The 19,005-nt window shown below is 53.1% G+C and overlaps 1 protein-coding gene across 3 annotated transcripts in view; it reads right to left on the bottom strand.

Annotated features, from left to right (window-relative positions):
- Nucleotides 1-328: 328 nt before the first annotated feature.
- CSGALNACT1 (chondroitin sulfate N-acetylgalactosaminyltransferase 1) overlaps nt 329-19,005 on the bottom strand; it is a 328,662-nt gene continuing 309,985 nt past the window's right edge. For all 3 annotated transcript variants that reach the window (XM_027122991.1, XM_027122992.1, XM_027122993.1), the window contains exons 6-9: nt 13,690-13,868; nt 12,744-12,838; nt 4,350-4,431; nt 329-1,822 (exon numbers count right to left, since the gene is read on the bottom strand). In XM_027122991.1, coding sequence (XP_026978792.1) covers nt 1,533-1,822; nt 4,350-4,431; nt 12,744-12,838; nt 13,690-13,868 — 646 coding nt within the window. In that variant the 3' untranslated portion in view covers nt 329-1,532. The remainder of the gene's footprint in view (nt 1,823-4,349; nt 4,432-12,743; nt 12,839-13,689; nt 13,869-19,005) is intronic.

The raw sequence follows: 19,005 nt of genomic DNA, 5'->3' as shown, positions 1-19,005 counted from the left end.
TTTTTTTTTTTTTAACACACCAACAGCTTGAATGTTCCTGAAGCTTTTAAACAATGAGTTGACTGCGGGCAAACAGAAGGCAAGGACCCAGAGAGATAATTAGCTCATGCATCTGGTGCTGGCTAATAATTTTCACATGAATGTAGAAACCACTCAATGTTAACTGCGTTTATTTTGTTTTTAAATAGTTGGAAACTATAATAAAAGGCAATTTTCAGAAGCATCTTGGTTGACTGGGTAGAACAGCTTAATTTAAAAAATAATTAGTTACTGCCCCTTGGCTGGGGTGGGTGAACACACAGCACAGTCCTCCGTCCCGCTGGATGCCGGCAGATGGAGCGACCTTTCACAAAAGACATTTTCCTGCGTTTCTTCTCGTGGAAGCCAGAAGCCAGGAACAGCACCCTGCTTGGAAAAGAGAATGTTTGGTTCACACAGTCAGCTTTGGTTTATTTAAACAGGTAAGAAAGTGGTCCCCAGTTCCCCTGAGGAGAAAATGTGTTTTCTGACTTCTATCACCAGTCTGAATGGTTCCTTTTCTGTTAAGGTAAAAAGTACATTTTCCTTTCCCTCCAGTGTTCAGTTGCTCCTCTCCGGAAATACTCTTCAGATAAAGTATCCCTGTGTCTCGTTCGGTCAGCAGCCCCAGGCCACGCCTTCCCCACGGTGACCGTCTGCCGTCCAGCGCCCGCAGGGCACTGCCAAGTCCTCGGATGTGGGTAACAATCCCATGCTCTGAACTGAAAGTTCTCATAATGCAGCTAAAAGTATCTTCTCAAAAAAATGTAAAAATGTAGCTACTTATGCTCTCTTAGTAAGGCTTGCGAACTGGTAATTAAATAAGCAGAATATAACTCATAAGCCAAAAAAGTGTATTTTAAATAAAATTAACAGATTGTTAAAACTACAACCAAAAATATGGATGAGCAGGTTATTTTTGGTTAATCTTGGGCAGAGATGATATAATAGCTATGGGTTCTTTTTCGTTTTTAGTCCATTTGGTTTTGCTTGATATATTCACAAAGATCACGATGAGCGTATCTTTGAATTTCACACGGTCTCTCCTCACCGGCCTCCTGACATTTCAGCATCCCAGACACTACAGCCCCGCTGATAATCACTCAGATGGGGAGGGATGTGCTGGCCTTCCATTCTAATGAACGTTTTACAAAACTGGTCTTTGTTCATGAATATTTCAGTAAAAGCACAGAAAACAAACAGCTCCTGCTTTGCTGTAAACACACCATTAGGCTCACAATCTCACGATCAGGCCGCCTTTGTCAGACACCGGACGGGTGCGTTTGGGCTGTTTTTGCAAGCCAGGTTGAGGGGTTTCAGCTCCTGTTGCAGAAGCTAAACAGGCAGAGGGAAACAGGAGGCTCTCCCCTCGCCTGCTTTACTCATCAAATTCTTTTCATCAGTCAAATTCTTTTCTTGCTCTTCAGGGCAATCTTTTCCTTGTTGCAGCCATTCATTTGGTAACTGCAAAAGGAAAAAAAATAAACCGTCTCCCCACATGGGCCGCTGGGAGCTCATGTTTTCTGGCTCCTTGTCTCCTGTTTCTGTTTGCGGAGGTGGGCCTCTATCTCGTGCCTGAAGACCAGCATCCCCAGCTGCCCGTGGGACGCCTCGTTCATGGCCTTGGACTGCATGCACATCTTGTACTGCTCGGGCGTCAGCTCGTCTACGCAGCGCTTCTCATGCCAGAGGTGGAAGAGGCCCCGCACGGGCGTCCGCACCACGATGAGGTTGCTGTGCAGGTACTTGCGGTAAAGGTGCACGTCCTCGCCACCCCAACCTTTGATGTCCAGGTCGAACCCACCTGTGGGAGAGAACACACTGCTGAACACGCTGCCGGGGGCCCCCTGATCCGCGCCAGCACAGGACGCTGCGTGGAGAGTAGGAGCATCTCGGGGAGGTCTCCCCGCCCCGCCAAGTGACGAGCGTCCACCGGCGTCAGAGAGCTCAGACACCCCAGACACAGACGGCCTTGCTGGCAGCGGCTCCAGCTCCGAGACAGCGTGACTGCACACAGCATCCCAGCCTCGCCTGCTCCCAGGAGGCCCCAGCAGCGTGGCGGGCCGCAATTATAACAGCTCTGGGGTCAGCGATACCCCAGCCTTAGACCAAGGGCTGCCGCAGCGTCCCAGCGTCCCAGCGTCCCAACCTCCCAACCAAAACCTCTGAACGAAACCTCGTGGGATTCTTTGAACGTGGCCTCTTCCTGCAGACCAGGGCCCTGCGGTGTGAAGAATTCACAGCCCACTAAAGCACTGTTCCTCCTATCGACTAAAGGAGGTCCCCGAAGCTGTGTGTCCTCCACAGGCTGGTAAAAGGAGTCATTTTAAAGGGACTGGCCTCACAGTTCTGAAGTTTGACTCACAGAATCTCGTTTCACGTTCTAGTGACTCCTTCACACAGTGAGGAAGGGTCACCTTTGAAAACTGAGACGGCCTCACATCTTCTCTTCACTTCAAGCCACGGCGTCCCAGACAGAACCAAGAAGCACTGGCCTTGCTGTCGTCACCGCTCCTTTCTCACTGAGGAGATTTCTTGGACCTTTTGTGGAGAAGTGACTCAGTGTCTTTGTCGCGCAGCCCCTGATTCCCTGCAGTCTCCAGGCTCCGATGCAGACCTCCACTGGAGGGGGAAGTGGGGAAGCCAGCCTGCACCCCTGGCGGTGAACACGGGTGCCGTGTGGCCCCCGGACGTGGGACAGGAAGATCCTGAGTCACGGCCTGAATTCGAGCCTTGGTTATCATACCGGCGGCCACTTTCCTCTCTTAAGTTTAGTTTCTTTACCCTGAAATGCAGCAGGTGCCATAACCAGATGAGGCAGTAGGGTAAGGGGCAGTGCTTGGTTGGCTGTGATGGATTTCTCATCACCGGTAACATTACTACTTATTAAATAGAAGGCGTACAAGTGAGACACCTGCAAATATGCACAGGATGGCAAAGAGCGAGGGGGGTCCAGATGGGACCCAGAGGCTCTGAGCACGAGCCCCCTTCCCGCCTGCCACCCCCATGGTTGTCAGTGACAGCTATGCTCTATCGTTAGGAAAATCCAGTGTGTTATAACTCCAAAACTGATAAACGTACATCATCTCAAAATCACCTTTGCTTGTACACAGAGTGAGGAAACAAGAGTTTCTCAAAATGGAAATTTCCTTCAGAACATTTTAAAAATACGTCACTTTTGGAAATTAGATTTGCACATAATCATTTAGAACGACTTCTTAAAGAAATCAAGGAGCACCTGTGGTGAGTTGCTGGAAACCTGAGCAAACCCACCACTCAGAGACCCATGTCCCCCACGTCCTGCTGCTTCTAACAGGACTTGACTTCAAGACGTTTGGGTTTTTTAATCTTTCTATCTTGGTGGTCTCTTCGAGGGTCCTGTAGTCCCTGATGTCCACCGCACTTCTGAGCAAAAGAAACTGGCCTCCTCAGACCGACTCACTGACCTTACAGAGAGAAGCCCTAAGTCTTGGGCAGGAGGGGACGGGGCCAGGAGAGAGCAAGACAGGGGGCTGAGGGGCCCCAGGGGGACGCAGGGGTGGGAGTCTCCACGTGAGGGCGGGCCTCTAGCTCCACCCCGCTCAGGGTCCACCCGAGCCTCTGGGCCCAAGGTCATGGCTTGGGCCTGTTCACTCATCCCCGGTCATGTACAATCCACAGATCTATTCCCTCCAGAGGCACCTGAGTAGGTGCTGCCATGGGGGGGGGGGGGTGTGCTATTTCCCGGGGACAGGAGACCCTCGGTGCTGAGCCTGACTATGCCCCCCGATGGCTGTGAGGTCCATCTGCCTCTGAGAGGCTCGGTCCCTCATCTGCAACCAGAAGGCCTTTCCTCTCTGTGTCCTGGGAGCCGTGTGTGTGTGTGTTTGAGTGCGCTTGTGCATGTACATGTGTGTGCGTGTGCACGTGTCCATGCATCTGTGTACGTGTATGTGTGCCTGCGTGCCTGTTGACAGTGACTGCGCACTCCGGACTTGAAGTGACATCTGGAATTTTCACAGGTTCAGCAGAGAGAAACCGGAATCCTCCTGCTGTGTGATTTTCCCCAGTCCTCCATGCTGCCCTTCTTTCTGGTGGATCCCCTCTCCGTGGAGGACGTTCTGTGCGGAGGACACAGGAGCCCGGCCCGGCTGGAGGGAGGCCCTGGACAACTTGCTTCGAAGCCGCCTTTATGCAACAGCCTGACTTTGCCCTCATTTCTGTCCTCCCCCAGGGACTCTGAGAGATGCTGAAGGAGAAGACAGGGTCCCCACTGCCCGAGCGCCCTCAGCCCAGCACCCACATCCGTGGCCGGAGAGAGTCCTCCTTAGGGACCAGGGCCCCGGGCTCACCTATGTTGATGAAGTCGGACCGGTACTGGCACGTCATCCCGAACCCGAAGTCTCTCCAGAACCCAGTTTCCTTCTTTATGACCTGCAGGGAGGGCACCATCACTTGAGGGAGGAGGACAGAGTGAACATGGATGGGGGTGTCACACATGGGGGGCGCGTCGTTGACACACAGCCACCCCCTGGTTGGGGACGTGGACAACAGTCAGGACACAGCAAGCTACCCGTCCCCAAGGGGCTCTGTGATTTTGGGCACCTGTGGCCGGAATGTTTCCAGGGCAGAGGCTTGAACACACACACACACACACACACACACACACACACACACACACACTCTCACAGAGCAATGGGGTCCGGGGTGGGGAGCCAGTTTGGGGCAGCGCCATGGAAAAGCCACCTACACATCTGTCCTGACACCTGCACGGGCGAGAAGGAGGCCTGGGGCCCACAGGCCAGGTGGGCGGCCAGCAAAGGGCTCAGGAAGCTGAGAGAAGGAGAGAGAACCACCTAGAATTCAGGCGCCCTGGCCCGGGGCACGAACTGGACTCCCTCAGGGACTGAAAAGAAAACCCGAGGCTGCGCTGCTGGCCCTGGGCAAGGGCACCGAGAGGCCAGGTCCTGAGGACACGCTCTGTCCATTCATCCGCGGTCCGTTTTAACATCAATTGCTCCCCACGCACGTGCGGGACCTCCAGGCAGGGACCGGCTATGAAAAGCCAGGCCTGGCCCTGCCCCGTGTCTCACTCCGCAAGTACGTTTCTAACGTATTTGCTGGAGCAGCAAGACTAATTTTAAAATGTTTTTTGTCGTTTACGTAGTTTTGGCTGCACTAATCCTGGGAGTGGGTTTGCGACCCTAATGTCTGTTTTTCCAGATTTGTCCTGGTCGCTCGCATAGGTGTTAGGAGGAAAGGAGGTCCCGCAGCAGGGCCCCCGCGCTGCCTGTTGCCCGCTAACTGGAGAGAGCTCATCCCGCCCGGGCGAGACCTCTGGCCGGCATGTCTGCCTCAGGCAGGCCCCTCAGTCCCTCTGTTTCTGTTCCTTTAATGAGGAGATTCAGCCAAGTCGCCCCAAGGACTCTCCCAGCCTGACACCCAAATACTCACCCCCTCGCTGCCCTCCACCTTCCCGAGGGCTCACTCCACCTGTACCACAGGCTAAACTACACTTGACAAATGGCCTGCAGAAGCGGCGATGGACTTAACATTTCCTGTACTCTGCAACCTATGAAACCGTCTTATTTCACTACAACCTACACGTGGATGTCACTTACACTATGGTTGGCACAAATCAATACCAAGGAGAAGAAGGGCCGGGAGAGGCCTGTCTCTCCCCTCGACTCCAGAACAAAGGCCTGCTGTACGGTAGCTCCCCAGCCACAAGGGTCATTAGTATCAACTGGAAAGATTTCACAGGGCAGGAAAGTCAGGAAAATTTTCCACTGAGTCATTTTTAAAAAATGGTTTCTGTTCCATCCCAGTCATGGCAGGTATACTGTCTCTGCCACAGCTAATGGCTCACTGTCCTTTCTGGTGGCCGGGACACAGACATGGCCTGGGTAAAAATGCAGTCAAAGAGGGCTCCCCTGGTGGCGCAGCGGTTAAAGAGTCTGCCTGGCCAATGCACGGGACACAGGTTCGAGCCCTGGTCCGGGAAGATCCCACATGCCTCAGAGCAACTAAGCCCGTGAGCCACAGCTACCGAGCCTGTGCTCTAGAGCCTGCGAGCCACAACTACTGAGCCCACATGCCACAACTACTGAAGCCTTCGCGTCTAGAGCCCGTGCTCCTCAACAAGAGAAGCCACCACGATGAGAAGCCCCCGCACCGCAACAAAGAGTAGCCCCCACTCGCTGCAACTAGAGAAAGCCCGTGCGCAGCAAAGAAGACCCAACACAGCCAAAAATAAATAAATAAAATAAATTTATATATTAAAAAACTGCAGTCAAGAGCCGTGCAGCATTTGAACTTCAAATATTTGGCAGTGGTCTACCTGGCATTTAAGAGAGGAAGCTCCACACAGGGAAAACAACGGGCCAGCGCTTAGGGAGAAGCCCTAGAGGGACTGCAGAGGCAGCCTCCCAGGACCCATCCACACAGGGAAAACAACGGGCCAGCGCTTAGGGAGAAGCCCTGGAGGGACTGCAGAGGCAGCCTCCCAGGACCCACTGAGTGGACACAGTGCCCGGCAAGGTATGACCCTCACCTGGGGACAGTGTGACAGAGGCAAACTGACTTATGAGCAGGGAATGAGCTACACAAACACGTACTAACGGGGGCTTTAAAGCTCGCAGGCCATGAAAAGCCAGTATCTGAACAGCACGTCGAAGTTCAGCCCTTGGTGGGAAGAGATCCGGTGGTGCCCTCGGCATGTACCGTGCGGGCAAGACGGGCGCGCGTGCCAAGTCCACGCCCCTCAGGTGGGCTGGGCGCTAACTGAAGCAGCGCCCTCGACAGCCCATGAGGCCTCGAGCATGCGGCAGGCCGCGGCACAGCCCCTTTCCGAGCCCCCGGTGGGTTAACTGCACCCTCCCCCAGGCAATCAGAATAAAATCCACAGGAACATCCGGCCTGCAGAGGCCCCACGTGACCTGCCCCTGCCTGCCCTGTCCATCCCCTGTCCCCTCAAATGTGCCAGCTCACAGGTCTCCAAGGCTGGACACCCGCAGTCTGCCCGGCTGGGGTCACCCTTTCCTGCTCACCACTGGGCTCTGCTCAGAGCGGTCACCCTGACCCCCTGCCAGTGTCACGTCACATCAGCTGGTTTATTTTCTCTGTAACGTGAGGGCTCTCTGAAACCCTCCTGTCGAGGGACTGTTTCCGCCTGCTGTCCTCACCCACCACAGCTGGTGAACGTAAGCTCAGGGCCTTGGTCTCGTTCAGGCTGGATGGGCAGGTCCAATCCAGCACCCAGCAGGCACTCAGTCACTCCTTCTCCAAGGAACAAGTGAGGAACAACCGGCCAGTGGAAACGGAGACGGCTGGGGTAGGGAATTCTCAGCAGTGAGGGGCTCAGCCCAGGCCTCGGAGTCCACTGAGGAAGCTCTCAGAACCTTGGGCTCTGGACCCACAGGCAGAAACGCTTTCCCCTTCCTGGGCTCTAAGCAGACGGCTCAACTTCTTAGAACCTCTGCCCCAAGCTCCTACACGGAGCTACACATGCGCATGACGTCTACTACCGTGAAGGAGATGGAGATGATACTCTAAGAGGACCATCCCCCTGCCCTGGATCTCACTCCTCTGCTTCCAGGGCTGTGTCCTCAAGACCACGCCCGCTTCCGACCCCCAGCACCCTCTGCACCCGGATCCCAGCAGGCTCTGCCCGGCACGACACACCACAACCGGACAATTGGGCAGTGGTCAGGCCCGCCCTCCCTCGGGGAGCTCCCAGACACGCGCTCTGGGGGAGGTCACGTGACGGGAGTGATAACTTCCTATCAGGACCAAAACACAAAGCACAAATCAGCGCCTCTCCCCACAGATGTGGGAAGGCTCCTCCCTGAGGCCCCACAGGTTCAGCCACACCTGTGGGGCTCCACGTGGCTGACTTGGCAAATGCCAGGGAAGCAATCTGAGCTGGAAAATAAAATCAGTTACAAATTCTCAGGCAGAGTATTTCCTCTAAACCGGAGAGAGTCTCCCAGGAACCAAGGCTGCGTTTGGCCCACCTCACGTCACCGGAAACCCCATGGGCCCCGGGTTTACAGGCCTTGTGCCTGATGTGAGGCTCTGCCGTTGTTGCCTTGAAGTCTTAGTAAATCCTGAGTACTGGGCCTGTGAATTCACCGTGCACCGGGCTGTGCAGTCACGCAGTGAGCGGCAGACAGCCTGGGCTGCAGGGGTCCCGAGGCCGGGCTGCCGCCCCCCATACACCCCATGTGGGCTGGGCCCTGAGGCTCAGGGGTCACATGCACAGGATCCCAGGGGCTGCGTGTGGTGTGCACGGGCCTCGGGCTGGGAGGCAGCATGACCTGCCCACGATCACTCAGCCAGTCGAGGCCGAGCCCAGACCAGCACCAGGCTGGCCATGACGGTGTCCATTTCTTGACAAATAAGGTGTTTCTCAAGCCACAGCTTTCAAAGAATTGGTCTAAGAATGGACTCAATTGCCACCTCCTCCAGGATTTGTACTAACCCACACTTTTCTACAAGTCTCCTTTCATCGGCATCTGCATGAAAAAGTGAAGTGTTGGGACTTCCCTGGTGGCACAGTGGTTCAGGATCCGCCTGCCAATGCAGGGGACACGGGTTCGAGCCCTGGTCTGGGAAGATCCCACATACTGCAGAGCAACTGAGCCCATGTGCCACAACTACTGAGCCTGCGCTCTAGAGCCCACAAGCCACAACTACTGAGCCCACAAGCCACAACTCCTGAGCCCACAAGCCACAACTACTGAAGCTCGCACACCTAGAGCCTGTGCTCTGCAACAAGAGAAGCCACAGCAATGAGAAGACTGCGCACGGCAACAAAGCGCAGCCCCCGCTCGCTGCAGCTAGAGAAAGCCCACATGCAGCAACAAAAACCCAACACAGCCAAAAATAAATTAAAAAAAAAAATGAAGTGTCTTCTGAAGGGCATCGTGCTGGACCAGGACTCTGCCCAGGGAGCCTGCAACCCAAAGCCAGACCCTCTGCCCCCTGGAAGCACGCGGATGTGGAGAACGTGCCCCTGCCCCCAGCTGTCGCAGTCTGGTCCCATCACTTGAGTTCCCGACCTGCCACCCAGCGCTGAGGGCGTCTGAGCAAGTGACACATGCCTCTGAGCTTCAACGTTCTCACCCGTGACATGAGCGTAGCACTCCTTTTCACCTTACTGACTGTTACACGACAACGTGGGCAGAGTGCCGGCTGCCCAAAGGCCACGGACATGGCATCTGTTAATGTGACTTCTGTTCTCAGCGAATGTCTGCTTCCTGAACAAACAGAAACAGACTAAAAGGATGGACCAGGCCCAGTCAGCACTTTTTAGAAATTTAAACTGAAATGCAGGTCAGTGGTGTAGTACTCTTTGGACTAAAGGAGAGAGAAGGGTGTAACGAGAGAGAGGTGAGGACAGGGTCCGCGGACCAGGCGTACGTTGACCAGTCATCAGACAGTGCCGGGCAGGACCACGTGGCAGAGCGAGCGGCCAGGCACTGTGGGCATCAGCGCCGGAGAGGAGATGGCCCTCGGGGGAGGGCAGCTCAGGAGACACGGGGCAGGGGTGCTCTGTCTGGCGTCAAGCCCAGGTGCTGGGGTCGGGTTTGCAGACATTTCCTCGGTGATCAGTACGAGAGTCAGATTGTGGAGGGCAGTTCATCCCCCAGAGAATCAGGATTCAGGGCTGTGCTGGCACGGCCTGGACCAGCCCACCACCTGGGCAAGGAAGTCTCTTCCCAGCCCTGTCCAGAGACGTCACAGGGGAGCCTGCACCAGGCCCTGCGGGAGGACTGACTCCCTGAAGATAGACAGCCAGCGCTGGGAGCCAGCTCCTTCCCGCTTCGGAGGGTGGGCTTTAAACACTTCTGAGCACACCACTGACTTTATGCCTTCAAAGGTTTTTTTTTAGTGGAATTAATCTGTGTTTTGGAAACGCATCTCTCGCCGAGGGTGAAGGAGAGACTGGAGTGTGAGGGAGAGATGGATCTAGACGGCTCCTGCAGTGGCCTCAGCAGGAACTGACAAGGCTCAAACCAAGAGAGGGGGTGTCTACAGTTAGCGGTTGCATACATGAGGGTTATTCCCTTCTCGGAAGGCTGCTTCTACATTAAAGCATCAGCAAGTTTCACCTCAGGTTTAAAACTCTACAAATTAAATATTAGTATGAAATCCCATGATTTCACGTACTACTGATTACTAACCGTCTGTACTCAAATGTAAAGAAAGAAGTAACCTGAACACAAAAAAAAATCCCTGTAAATTTGGTTTCTCGCCTCTATCTGCAGGCAAACGTTATCAACTGTCAGTGGCAACAGCCAGAAGCAATAAGTGGTACACTGACTACCAAGGTTGTATTTTCAGGGCTGCTGGCCAAGCTCCCATTTGCACATGGCAGTCATCTGTCACAGCCACATTCTGGACCTGGGCTTTCCTGTCACCTTGATACTGATGTACTCCAGTGAAGGCTGTCAAGAATTTATTAACATATATGTGTCGTATCTTTCAAGACTGAGCCAAAAGGAACCCCTGGCAGGAAGTCTCTCCTAATTTACCCACCTCCAATCACTACCTGTTATTTTATACCTTCTCTGCACCCACATGTTTTCTCTCCACCATATTAACTTCAGGAGTTTGAGGCTGTCCTCTGGTCATTTCCCTTTCTATTTCCGCTCTCACCTAGAACTTAAGCAACTCTGTCTCTGCCACACTAGATAAGGGAATCCTGGTCTTGGCCTGAGCTCTAGCTGGCTGTGTGACCCTGGGCGAATCTAGGAGAAAGAAGTGAGTGAGTGAGATGGCCTGGGGCATCACTGCCATGCATAGGAAACTGCTCCAGTCCCTGACTGCCCCACGCACACCTCAACTAGCTCTCTATGGGCAGCAAGTGCTCCAGAAATGGCTCATCCAGTAAGAACATAATGGATGCTTTTCTTTTTTGACAGAGACCTCTTTGTCTCAGAGACAATTGCTCTTTCTAGGATAAATAGCCATAATACTGACTCCTAAAATACCAGACCCGTGTGCTCTGTGGAAGGTCTCAGCTGTATTCGGAGGTGACTGGTAAAGGCTGCAGGATAACTCAGAGGCCTCGGAGCTGTGGACACAGCAGTCTGAGTTCTGTTTCTGACTTGACCACTAATTCTGAGGACCTGAGAAGCTGGCTGGACCATGCCAGACCTTGAGCTTCCCTGCAGGAATGGCAATAAAAGCATAAAACTTTTAAATTGTGAAATGAAGTGAATTCCTTGAAAGCAAATAAGGTCTTGATTTGAAGTTGAAACATTAATCCTATTCAATGTCAAATGTAAAGCAGTACTTTATTTAAAATCAAAGGAACTTTTATTCTGACTGGTTGAAAGAAAATAAATCCTGCATCCCATTCCCCGCCTCAATCCCTATTAGAAGCTTAGAACTCTATGGAAAGGAAACATGAAGTTCTTCTGTCTCAACAGGAGTGATATCACCTCTAAGTAGGAGTGAAAAACTCTTACTGTGTTTATGTATAAAGCACATGCATACACACAGTATGTACAGATACACAACGAATGTGCAGTATTACAATTTCGCTGGGAGAAGAGAGAACGGTGTTATTACTGTGCTGTGTGCCTCACGCTGCAAGTGAAGCCACGCTAAGACATGGTGAGGAATGAACCTGGTGCAGCCTAGAGGAACCCAGGCTGGAAAAGATCATTACATCAGCTGCCAGAGGTTAACTGGAAGGGGACCCAGGATGGGGTGGGAGGGAACAGGTTTTCCTACTTCTGGAAGCCTCAACACAGAATCAGTCTTCCCAAAGAATTCCACAGAACACATTTTCAATGAAAATCAGATTTACTTTCCCACTGCAGGGAAGCATGGAAGACTGAGTCCCATCACCTCCTCATGGTCAGACAGCGGCTTCCTTTCTCCACCCTGAGAGGTAAAGAAACACGGCTTCGCCACCTCAACAGGAGAGACAGCCGCTTGAGGCAATTCCTACTGCTGCCCCCCAGGCTCAGCCTGACCTGGCAACAGCTTCAGATAAGCCCTGCTGGCGTCTCTACAGAAGATCACAGCCCAGCTTGGCGATGACAACAGTGGGACATTTTGCCTCGGAGGGGCACACCTTCCAGCAGCACAGGGACCTTCTGCTGGCTTCACCCCGTCCTCCTATTGCCTGTACTCTCTGCGGAATGGACCAGCGAAGACATCTCAGCTTACAGAGAGCCTGGGTGCTGTGTGGGTCCCCTACCCATCACCTGTGCGGCTGGGATCTTAGCACAGAAGTCCCTCCCATATTCCTGTGAAAGCCACCTTGCTGGTGACACTTCTGATGCTAATATGGGAATGGTGACGGAGAGCAGGGATCTAGCCCCTGCCCCACTGTGTGCCTGGTTGGGGGGGGCACCGCTTCCTGACTTCCGTTTCCCACCTGTCAGATGGGAACCTAAATCTCACCTTTCTTACCTCACAGGATTGTCATAATAAAGGGGAAATGTGCTGCAACCATAATGCGATAATACTGGTTTCCAGAACCGTAGAAGCAAACTACGAAATTACCTTCTGTAAGGCACTGTTCCTATTTATTTTCCACTTTTAAATACTGCAAGCCTTTTCATCAACGAGGCGCTGGGGACAAAGGCCAGAACACCTGTCACACTTACAAATTACTCTGGGAAGCAATCCACAGGTTTCCACTCACCTCCACTCATGGTCAGGTGCCCCTGGTGACGAAAGACATGAAACAGAGCCCCACCAAGGCCCCTCGGGGGAGCACTCACCAGCTGCTTTTCTAAGGGAGGGATCGAGTCATGATGGCCGTATATTATGCCAGGATTGTACTGACTGAAAAGGACCGGATAAAATACCTTCTTCCCTGCAAACCAGAAAACAAACATATGCGCTAAGCGACAGATAAAGCTGTTAGGTTTGTTCATTTATATGCGACCGTCAGAAACAGCCTAGGGATCTGCGTCCACTGTCCGTTTAGCCTCCACTGGTCTCTGACACAGACCTTAGCAGTACTGTGGCAGGTAGACCAGATGGACACACGTGGATTCCCGACTTCCCAGCACAAGGGTAATGTTCTAAGCTCTGATGGCCAGTGGACCTGGCACTGGGCACAACTAGTGGGAGTGGGTGTGAAAGAGGGCCCCAGTGCCCCCGTCCTGCCAGACCTTAACCCTTTAACTGCTGGCTCGTGGGGCAGTCAGCCAGGGTGACCTCAGGCAGCAGGAAAAGACTTTGGGAGCCCCGGGTAGCTGCTCTTTACCAATTTTCACAGAAGAATTTCAGTATCTGAACAACGGACATGGCCATTCCAGTGGTTATCAGCTGAGTATCGGCCTTGCCGCCGAGTCAAAGCTATGAGAACAATTTTCATACTGTGGGTTCTTTCTGTCTGGAGCCCCTCCTGCCCTGGTAAACGCCCATAGCCACTCCTTCCCTTCGGTTTCAGTGGTGTGTCCCAGGCCCAATCCTCCCCACCACACCTGCTCCCTGGTCATCCCCTAAAGCTGACCTCCTAGGGGAGAATGGAAAAGGGGCTGTACGCACGAACTTGGGACCAAGAGTCCCAGAGCTATGGTGGCGGACAGGCCCCCAGCACGACACCAAAGGAGGAATCAAGGCAGACGGCATCCTTGTCTTTGTCCGCGGGGTAAATAAGGCAGATCCAGGAGCGGGTCGGCGGGGCGAGCTAAGAGGTGCTCGGGAGCGGAGCCCCACCTGGCTGCGTGTTCAGCCTGCAGGTGTTGAGGAGCTCGGAGGTGAAGTAGATGTCCACGTCGCAGAAGAAGAGCAGCACGTTGCGCCCCGTCCAGGAGCGGGCGCCCACGTCCAGCCCCTTTCCCCGAGAGAACTCCCCATTCAGCTGGATGAAGGTGAAGTTCCTGAAGTTGGCGGCTCTGAAAGGTGAGACCACACACAGTCACTCAGGTGCCCGGGCTTGCTGCCGGTGGAATCCCCTGGAAAACACACAACCGAGGCCCACGACATCTCACCACGTGTCTTCTGTGACCCGAGGGCACTGGGATTAAGGGTACCAAGGACACTTGAGAAGTTTTAGCACCAATTTATTTTTTCTTTTTCTAGCAGTTTCCCCATATTGAAAACTACTGTCACGGCTAACGTGTGCTCCTGATGAGGGGGAGAACGTGAGCCAGTGAAGACCAGGTGACAGAACCCGGGACAATCCCAATGCCTCTGGAGCCAATGAAACCAGTGGCCAAGGATATAAAGCCACACTGCAATGGCCCCACTGAGCAGCTTCTCATCGGGATTCCCTCCAGGAACCCGGCAGCGTGGTCCGGGTGTATGTCTATCCCCAGACACACTTACACCTGGATCCCTTCCCCACCCGAAGGTAAAACAGCCGAGCACAGTAAGGAAATGGCACTTGGATTCAGAAGATGAGGACGTTTGGGACCTGGCTGCCCTGCGGATTAACACTGTGATCTAGGCAAGCCCATTAGTCTCCTGGAGCCTCGGCTGCCTCATCTGCAAAACAGAAATAACGACACCTTCCTTAACTGCTCTCAGAGTGATCAGCGTGGTAAGTGACGCTAAGAGTATAACGCGCACCAGGCGAGCATCAGCCAGTCTGTTACCAGCACAGGCCTGAGGGAATGGAGTCCAGGTGCTTCTTCACCTGGCTGCTCTCTCCCAGAACCTTCTGAGATGCGGCACGTCTTGAGCAAAAATTCCAGGAATTCATCTAGTACCTAGTGGGACAGGGACCCACTCTGGGTCCTACTGGACTCCCAATTCCACTTGTACAGGCCTGGCATCTGGCCAGCCCCTCTCCCGTGACACACCCTTCCTGTCCTGATGGCTTCCTCGCCCGCAGCTCAGAGTCCTCCCCCCACCCAGCCTATCCCATCTCCCGATTCTCTCTAATCCTGATGCCTCAAAAGAGGTTCAAAACCCATCTCCATTGTTTAAAGTCTGTAACTATCTCGGGTAAAGGTCACCACAAATACAGTCATAAACTTTTCAAGTGTATCTGGTAGTTTAATCGGTGGAACTAGTTCTGCTACCCCTTCCTTGACTTGTCACCTCCTTTCAGACCTGGCAGTGAGCTTGGGTTTTTTATCCTGGGAATCTGGGCCCAAGCTTGTCTGAGTCTGAGGCCAAACATGCTTTTCAGATTAAGGCAGAAGGCCTGGTGCCTGGAGGAGCACTGGAGTGTAAGCCAGGAGCCCAGGTCCAGGGCCTGGAGCTGCCCAGCCCCACTGGGTACCCAGTGGATGCTGGTGACTAACCGTGTCCACAGACGAATGACTGCAATCCAGCACTGCCTCTCATTATTTGGGGCAGTCACTTCACTTCTCTGGCCTCAGTTTCCTTGCTGCAAAGCCTCATGGTACAGACCTCAGGCCCTTTACATGCTAAGGTTCTACTGTTGGATGATTCAGCCCAGCACTGCTCTACCCGGTTCTACTCTTTCGGAACTCCGTTTTGACTCTTCTCTCTGGGTAGGCGGGCCCCAGTTCCTATTTTCTGTGAGTCGCCTGGGGGTTATGCCCCAGCGTTCCCTGGTAGGGACAGCGCTGCCCCCTTGTCCGCAAAGAAGACATCCAGGTGGAGTGAGACCCTCGCAGCACCTCTGCATCCCCTGGAGGTTTCTACAGCCCACTTCCCCCTGCCCTACTTGATCAGTTCTCAGGAAAGTTCTACCCTTGGGAGATGCCTGGGTTTTCACCTGTTCGTCTAAGCTAGCCTCACAGAACTTGTCCACTGTGCAGTGGGCCGGCTTTCTCTCACAGCTGTAGCAGGTCTCTTTTCTCAACTGTCTCACAGTTCACACTCTGTGAGACCACAGGGACTAATTTCCAGGGCAGGGAGGGCTTACATGCCCGAGCACCAAATCCCTGTTCACGTGTATCTGACTCATGACTCAGGTGGCTCCTCCCAGAGGTTTCCCAGGGTCTATCATTAGAGATTGCAAATAGAAAAATGCTTCACATTTGAACAATGGCAAGAAACTTTCTCCAAGGGTAGGGGAAGGCAGGTCCTTAATTCACTGTGTTAAAGACCAGCAAGATTTTTGTCCCAAACAGCTTACAGTCCATTTGTGTTGACATATCAAATATTTACACACAAATAGTATATTTGCTATTTACTGTGTAGAATATCAAACATTTACACAAAGTGGAGCCGTGTTTAATACTTACATAAGAATACAGGCAGCATTAGAAGCTGAACTAACAGCATCGAAGGCATGACCAGCCAGGGGGCTGAGTGAGTGGTCGGGAGGCAGCAGAGGGCTACAGGTCCAGGGAGAGTGGTGACTGGGGGAACACACGTACCCCACACAGAGCTTAGTCTCATTTGTTCTGTCCCCCAATTCCCCAAGCCCTGGTCTGAACTCTGCTGATGGACTGCTCTCCTCTGCCCTGCTGCAGTGGGTGGAGGTGGGAGAAAGGGAGGGGAGGAGAGGGGGAGGGGAGGAGGGAGGGGAGGGGAGGAAGAGGGGAGAAAGGGGCGGGGGAGGGGTGGGGGAGGGGAGGGCAGGGAAGGGAGCTTGCCTGTTGGTCACCGTCCCTGGGAAAGGGGGCTGGGACAGCTCACCGTCCTAGTGCTTGAGATGACCTTGAGGTAGAATTTATTTTAAAGTCTTAGAACATCAGCCTCCATGCTTCAGTGTGTGGTCTGTAGAGGAAGAGATCTCGGGGAACGGGTCCAGGTCCATGGCCGGATGCACACGCAATCTGCCTCCTCCCTCTTCGTCCAACCTCCCAACGAGGATGAAATAACCCATGTTACACCCACGGCACCACCCAACCTGACTGTGCACTTTAAACCCACTCTCCAGCGCATCCACAGGCCAGACGCAAAGCCCCAGGACACAGTTCCTGCCACTTGCTGTCCACATAGCGGCCCCTCTGCCCCACGGGCCCCGGCCGTCTCTGCTTCCCACGCCCCACAGAACCCTGGCTTCCCATCCACCCTGATCAACACCGGCTGGCAGGGGACATGAGGGACCTGGACAAGACTGCACACCGAGTCCCTGCTGGCCTGGGAAGCCCCATCGGCCAGTCCTGGGCCCTGGAGAGGCGCAGGGTAACTCTGTCACCATCCGTGGTTCCCAGTGGGGCGGCCAGGTCACTGTGCTCAGTTACACGTCTGTCTGCAGGTGGATATCGGTGCTGCCCTCTTCCTGATCACTCAGCCCAGCACCCCCTATAATTAACCAGGACCCCTCCTTCTCCTCTCTTGCTATCAGGAGGGACCTCTGATAATTGACACGTGATCTCTGCTGAGAAAGAGGGCCGAGCTGGAGACACCAGAAACCAAATCAGAACAACTTCCCTCCCCTCTTCTCCAGAATGGCGAGATGAACACACTGCGAAGCATCTGGGCTGGGAGTGGGACGCCCCCTCCCATCTCGGACTCATCAGCACCAGCTCCGGAGCACAGGGTGCACGGGATGAAGGGACACCAGCTTCTGCAGGATAACCGGGCCCCCGACCTTCCCGCAGAGGGACTTGCTCGCTGGGCCCAAGTGTCCTGCCCAGCAGCACGTGGACAGCATACTAAGAGGCTGTGCAGAAGCAAGGACACATTTCAACACAGAACACTGACTGGCCCGTGGGGTCGTGGGTTTGGGAATGTGCATGACACGACCACAGGGCCACAACCCCAGATGCAGGCCGCAGAGCTACACGGGCAGGGGCCCTGTTTAGTTCTCTGTTCATCCCCATCCCCTCTGTAGCGACCAGCTGGAAGATGGGCACCAAGAGCATGGACGCACTGGGGCCTCCTGTGTCAGCTCAGTGGTCTCTCCCTGGAATCCACCTCCTCCCCTGACTCCAGTGAAGATCCCACCCAATCCTCACGGCCCACATCGAGTGTCACTGCCTTTCACCCTCCTGTGAAACAAGGTGCCCTCTCTGGGCCCCCAGGCGTTTGGGCCAGTTCCGCCTCCGTTCTCCTGGGCCCAGTGCATTCTCGTGCCCTGTGCACTGGACCACCTGGTCTGTCCTCTAAACCCTGGAGGACAGGGACTGCTTTGTTTTCTTATCTCTGTCTTCAGAGATTATCAGCACTGTGCGGTAAGTGGCGCCCACGGGGACACAGTGCAGCTCAATAAACACTGGGTGAATCAAGAGACGAGTCAATGTAAAACACAGAGTGTGTCTCAGACCTGTCACTGTGGGAGATGCTGCCCCAAGACACCACCTCATCCCCTCAGGTGGGCACTGGAGAGGCCCTCACACATCCTAAGCCCACCTCCCCCATCAGAAAGAGGCTCCAACCAACACGTTCCCAAGGACAGGCACAAACAAAGCTTTTAAGAAGATGACAAATATGTAAGTAACAGAAAAAAAGAGAGCTGAAGAAAATAAAATGCAATTTGGTTTGAAATATTTAATTTAGCCATACAAAGAAATGCAATATTTAGCGGCATGTCTAGAGTAATGGCCTCATGAGGAATGGGCTTTTTCATGGTAGAATGTGGGCATTATACTCTCTACTATGTGATTTCCTGTTATGAATCAGAGTCTGCAGTTCCAAATGGCCCCAGGATTACTTATAATTATTTCTTCTCTTTTCTTCTTGAATTGTATTATCAACTGATGAAACTCGTGAGTCTCTCAGTCAATTCCTTTCTTTTATATCATAAGTCTGATGCATTGGGTCTCCTCCAGGTTATATGTAGTCATGCTGACAGAGGTTAAAATGACCTGAGGCAGCCACTGTTTCAACCGGAGATTTAATTTCTCTAATTGACATGCATTTCCCAGAACTGCTGGCTTAAAAATGATAAAAGATCTTGCTGTCTAATGTGATTTACTCTAATACAAATTTCTTCCCACTCCTGCAAGGAAATTCTCTTAATGTGACACTTCCCACAAGAGCCCTTCATAAAAAAGAAGAAAAAACCTTTAAAAATTTACATAGAAATATTATATTTGATGTATAACTTAAAAATTTAAATCTAACAGCCCTGAATATTGACATTTCTTATGAGTTCTATTTACTAAAGGGATCTGAATGTGGTAAGTAATTTAAGGCTAAATATATTCTCAGCCAGTTGTT

Source organism: Aethalodelphis obliquidens, unplaced genomic scaffold (genome assembly GCF_003676395.1).
Source record: "Aethalodelphis obliquidens isolate GAN/ISIS:26980383/991018 unplaced genomic scaffold, ASM367639v1 scaffold25, whole genome shotgun sequence".
Lineage (NCBI taxonomy): Eukaryota > Metazoa > Chordata > Mammalia > Artiodactyla > Delphinidae > Aethalodelphis > Aethalodelphis obliquidens.
This window is presented reverse-complemented; position numbering and strand designations above follow the sequence as displayed.